This window comes from Medicago sativa, chromosome 3 (genome assembly GCF_051527215.1).
Source record: "Medicago sativa cultivar Bolivia chromosome 3, Bolivia_mono, whole genome shotgun sequence".
Lineage (NCBI taxonomy): Eukaryota > Viridiplantae > Streptophyta > Magnoliopsida > Fabales > Fabaceae > Medicago > Medicago sativa.
Window position 1 is genome coordinate 100,844,188 of NC_140751.1, and position 4,997 is coordinate 100,849,184.

The window sequence follows — 4,997 nt, forward strand, 5'->3', positions numbered from 1 at the left end:
GTAGCAATGGGCTAACCGAAAATCATCAAGCCCAAATGAACATTTATATTCAAACCCCCACGTTACCGATTTTTGCCTCACCACATATAAAAAAACATTGAGTAAAATTTGGATAAATAATTTTGGTTAAATAATTTCGGCCTCCAGAAGTATGTCAAAGCATAGAAGATTGATGAAATATTTTAATATATTGTTATGGAATTTTTATTTATGATAAAAGTTAAAAAAATTAAAAAAAATTGCTTTAGAAAAATTACAATGTGGTAAGCATGAATAGAAAATATCATTTAGCGTTGATGAGCAGTTCATACAACCAGTTCGAGATATATGTTGTAAAATCCAACGACGATAGTAATGGATAAGATTTATATAATCATCGGATTAGTCTAAATCGTCAGATTTAATTTAGGATTTCGAAGGTTTGAACCGGATTTAATTTCGGATTTAATTCGTATGAACTTAAATTTCTACAACATTTTCTAATAATTTGAAAATACAAAAATTAACATTACAAACCATCACTAAAATTTGAAAATACAAAAATTAACATTACAAACTATCACTACAACATTTTCTCTAAAGCAGTAACCGAGTCCACAGCAGTTTCATCTTTAAAATTGCATCCTACGCCCTCTTCGTTAGTCTCTTCAAAATCTTCTTCAGGAGAACAACCATCACTCTCCGATAAAGAGCAGTTACTTGAACCCTATACACATACAATAAAGTTAAAATCACCTCTTCAATTTTTTAAAATCTTATAGCATACCACAAAAATAACAGGCAATAACACACATACCTCAGATTCACTCCCACCAAATGCAGCGTGGTCTCGTTCTTGGAAAATACTAAGGATTTCATCGATATCCATAATGCAGTTTCTACCAAGATAGCAAAAAATCAGTCGAAGTTAGTCAAAAGTTAAAATTCAGTCAAGAAAAACATCGAAGGAATCTGAGGTATGGATATCGATGAAAAACATGAAGTTAAAATTCTGAGGTATGGAAAAACATCGAAGTTAAAACAATTATTTTAACAGCTGAGGTATGGATACCATCTTGTTTAAATTATGGAAAAATATAATTTGGAGTCGATAATAATTATTTTAACAAAGCAACGCGATATCCATGAAAAACATGGAAGGAAACATGAAGGAATCTGGAAAATCTGAGGTATGGAAAAACATCGAAGTTAAAATTCAAACGGCAACACATATAAGAAAAACATCGACGAAAAACATATTTTTATTCATCAATATCCTCATCGAAGGAATTAATTTGAAGAATAATCCACCAAAAATAAATCAATAATTTTCAGACCAACTAAAAATTAATAATTTCTATGATTTACACAGTAGACACCATACTCCATATAAATGAGAATTTTTAGCTTCAACAACAATATGTATGCACTTGGTTTAAGTTACTAATCACAAAACACAATGTTCTAACAATAAAAAATTTGGTTTAAAAAACGGACCTAGAGAAGAGGAAAACGATGTCGTAGCGTTAGCGTTAGCAGCAGCAGCTGCAGCGACGACAGCTTTTCTAGCGACGATTACTTTTCGTCCGGCGAAATCTGTTCAGTTTAACAGATTTGAAGATTTTCAGCAACCAAGTGGATGAAGGTGTGGGATTTTCGACAAAGAGAAGAAGATAGATAACAAGCCTCTCTTCAAGAAGCAATTAGGAAATAAGTGAAGGTGTGAGATTTTCTTTCATGTTTTTTTTTTTTTGAAGCCTCTCTTCATGGGTGATGTGAGCTACCATTGTGAAAAAAGAACACAGAGAGGATGAGCTGGTTTATGTGTGTGAATTTTGAAGTGTGGATAGTTCTTTTTTTAAAATGGGAGGTGTAGTTAACAGTATAATATAATAAGTCATTTAATAATTTTTTGTTTCAGCTGCAATTCCAAACAAAACCAATGGCAACCTGTTGACTGGCTGATGCAGGTAAAAAACCACCTTTTCCATGGTGGGAAAGGATTCACTAGTACCATGTGAAACGCCACCTGTATTAGAATGGCAAAAAACGACAAATTTTCAAAATAAAATTACAATTGCTAAATGGACTTATACGCTCACAATTCGCAAAGACAACCAGAATGGACCATTTTTCTCTCTTTTTTTGTATTCAAATGGACCACTTTTATGTTATAGTCATAAAACGTTTTTCTTCATTTTTCAAACTTTTAACAATTTTTTTGATTTTAATACAACCACTTGCGTCCACCCTCACGCTTGCAGTCTTACCTTCCCCCTACTATAAAATCCTTGCATGTGTGCGAAGCAATATGCGCACACCACAATCCACAAATATAAATTCCCTTAATACTACTCTTGTTGTATGAGTTTGACAATAGGAAAATCAACATGGAATGTGCAACCCAAGAAATTTCCAAATCAAACATTGAGCTTGTCATCATAGAAAAAAACATCACGAACCACAATAACCAAAAATCAACCTCGTTAATGGTCAGAAAACGATCCTTAATAAGATCCTTAACAAGTATACTAAAAAAACTTCATGCAGGTTATTTCAGAATTAGCCTCTCATTTGGTGGCCAAGCATTACTATGGAAAACATTAATTGATCCAACAAACGACACAAGCAAATCAAGACACATGCTTAGCATGCTTCCTTCCTCTGTTTTCATAGTACTATGGTCTATGTCTCTTTTTATACTCGCATTACTCTCTCTTCTTTACCTCTTAAGATGTTTATTTTTCTTTAAGATGGTAAAAGAAGAATTCTTACACCATGTAGGAGTTAACTATCTTTTCGCTCCATGGATTTCATGGTTTCTATTACTTCAATCAGCACCATTCATAGCTCCCAAAACCATTACTTATTTAATTCTATGGTGGGTTTTCACGGTTCCCGTGGTTGTTCTCGACGTTAAAATTTACGGTCAGTGGTTTACTAAAGGGAAGAGGTCATTTTTAACGACGGTAGCGAATCCGACAAGTCATTTATCGGTAATAGGGAATTTGGTTGGAGCGCAAGCTGCAGCAGAAATGGGTTGGAAAGAAAGTGCTGTGTGTTTGTTTTCATTAGGGATGGTGCATTATTTGGTGTTGTTTGTGACACTTTATCAAAGGTTGTCTGGTGGTGATCGTCTTCCTGCGTTGTTAAGGCCAGTTTTCTTCTTGTTCTTTGCAGCACCTGGTGTGGCTAGTCTGGCTTGGGAATCTATTGTTGGAGATTTTGATACTCTTTCCAAGATGCTCTTCTTTTTGTCCCTATTCCTCTTCATGTCACTGGTATATATGATTCATTCATTAATTATTTTCTTCTAAGCAAAATTAATTAATATGACTACTAAAATTGTTTTAAAGAGTACCTTTACAAAATCATCATTTATTAATGATGTGGAAAATAAAAATTAATAGAATTTAAATAATTATTTTTTACAAAGTATGATAGAAAGGAAAAAAAATAATATTTCATTGATATCGTAAAACAATTTATAATATAGTCATGGACAATTTTTTATAAAGTCACTTATAATTTTGGATAGAACGACCCTAATTTAAACTGTAGCTGTTGTTTTCATGCAAGCAAAATAAATCTCCCTATGAAGATAATGATTTATTTATTTAATATTTCAAAATTGAGGTAGTTCTCTCAATTTCTGCGAACTCTTCCTCAAGTAATGACAAGGTTTACAGCTGGTGTAATTATAGTCAAAACGTAGTGTTTCTTAATTTTTATTTATTTATAATTTTTTCTTAAAGTCAATACTATATGAAAAAAGACATTCACTTGTAATTTCGCTTTTTAGACAAAGAGTAATGATATTTTGACATCCATTTGATGACAACTTTGTTGACAACCTTGTTTTTCTCACTTCTTACTGGTCAAAAACAATGGAGAGAGAAAAAGGAAGAGAGAGGATAACAACATCATGTGAATATGAGAGAGAAAGTTGTCCAAAAGTTGTCAAAAAGTGGTTGTCAAAATATCATTTCTATTAGACAAAACAGGCCTTAGTCAACACTATTGGCTTTTTACAAAAAAATCTGGTAGGCTGCCGTACAATATAGAATGTCCCTATCAATTTATTATAAGTACATGCACTTATTTACTTTGTTGCACTACTTGATTTTGTGCTGTAATTTGGACGTACAAGATGGAAAGGTCCTTATTAATTGACAGTTACTTGACTAATATTGTTCTCGCATCATATTCTTAAAACCTTTTCCTACAATCTGTCCAACTCCAATGTCAAGTCATGTTATCTACAACTGAAAATGCATAGTCATTTTAACAAATTAGTATTTTGAATTATATGGTTTGAGTCTCTTACCACTTAACCTCAATTGATAAGTTTGAATTTACCCGGTTCTAAAGATTAATCTCTACATAGAGAATAGGTTTAGAATTTAACAAAAAATATATCTAATCTCATGTTTTGTACAATTTATTTGAAAGAACAAAAAAATAACAATTTGTTTGATTGCCTAATAATTAATTAAGTTACATAAAATTCAAGGTCTTGCCTGAAATATTGATTAATATTTAATTTATGTTGAATTAAACAGGTTTGCAGGCCAGCCCTATTCAAGAGATCTATGAGAAGGTTTAATGTTGCATGGTGGGCTTACTCCTTTCCTGTTACCGTACTTGCTATGGCTTCTACAAATTATGCACAACAAGTCAAAGGAACTGTTTCCCATATTCTAATGCTCATTCTCTTGGCACTTTCTGTTCTTGTCTCTGTTTCTCTCACATTGTTCACTTTGCTCAACTCTAAGATGCTTCTACCAGATAACGATCCCATTGCAAGCATCCTCATTGTTTAATTCATTTATTAATTACAACCAACGCAAATTAATTATTAAATACTTCATTCAATCATGATTTGTATTATTTAGTTATAAATTAGCTAGCTGCATGCTTCATCTATATATTTAGCTCCAATATAATTAAACTTAATTCCATTTTAGGTCTTGTAATGTAATGAAATAGTACTAAAGATTGTTATATTTGTACAAAAA

General features: G+C 32.0%; 1 protein-coding gene and 1 long non-coding RNA gene across 2 annotated transcripts; one reads left to right on the forward strand and one right to left on the reverse strand.

The window, feature by feature from the left end:
* Positions 1-438: 438 nt before the first annotated feature.
* On the reverse strand, positions 439-1,979 carry LOC146942930 (uncharacterized). The gene is made up of 3 exons (XR_015032898.1): positions 1,477-1,979; positions 797-878; positions 439-706 (listed from the first exon to the last, which is right to left on the reverse strand). It is a non-coding gene; the product is annotated as an uncharacterized LOC146942930 (long non-coding RNA).
* A 313-nt stretch (positions 1,980-2,292) lies between these two features.
* Positions 2,293-4,997, forward strand: LOC146942931 (S-type anion channel SLAH4-like). Its single transcript, XM_085757049.1, has 2 exons — positions 2,293-3,260; positions 4,542-4,997. Exons 1-2 carry the CDS (start codon positions 2,370-2,372, stop codon positions 4,800-4,802), a joined length of 1,152 nt encoding a protein of 383 aa, XP_085613175.1. The 5' UTR covers positions 2,293-2,369; the 3' UTR covers positions 4,803-4,997.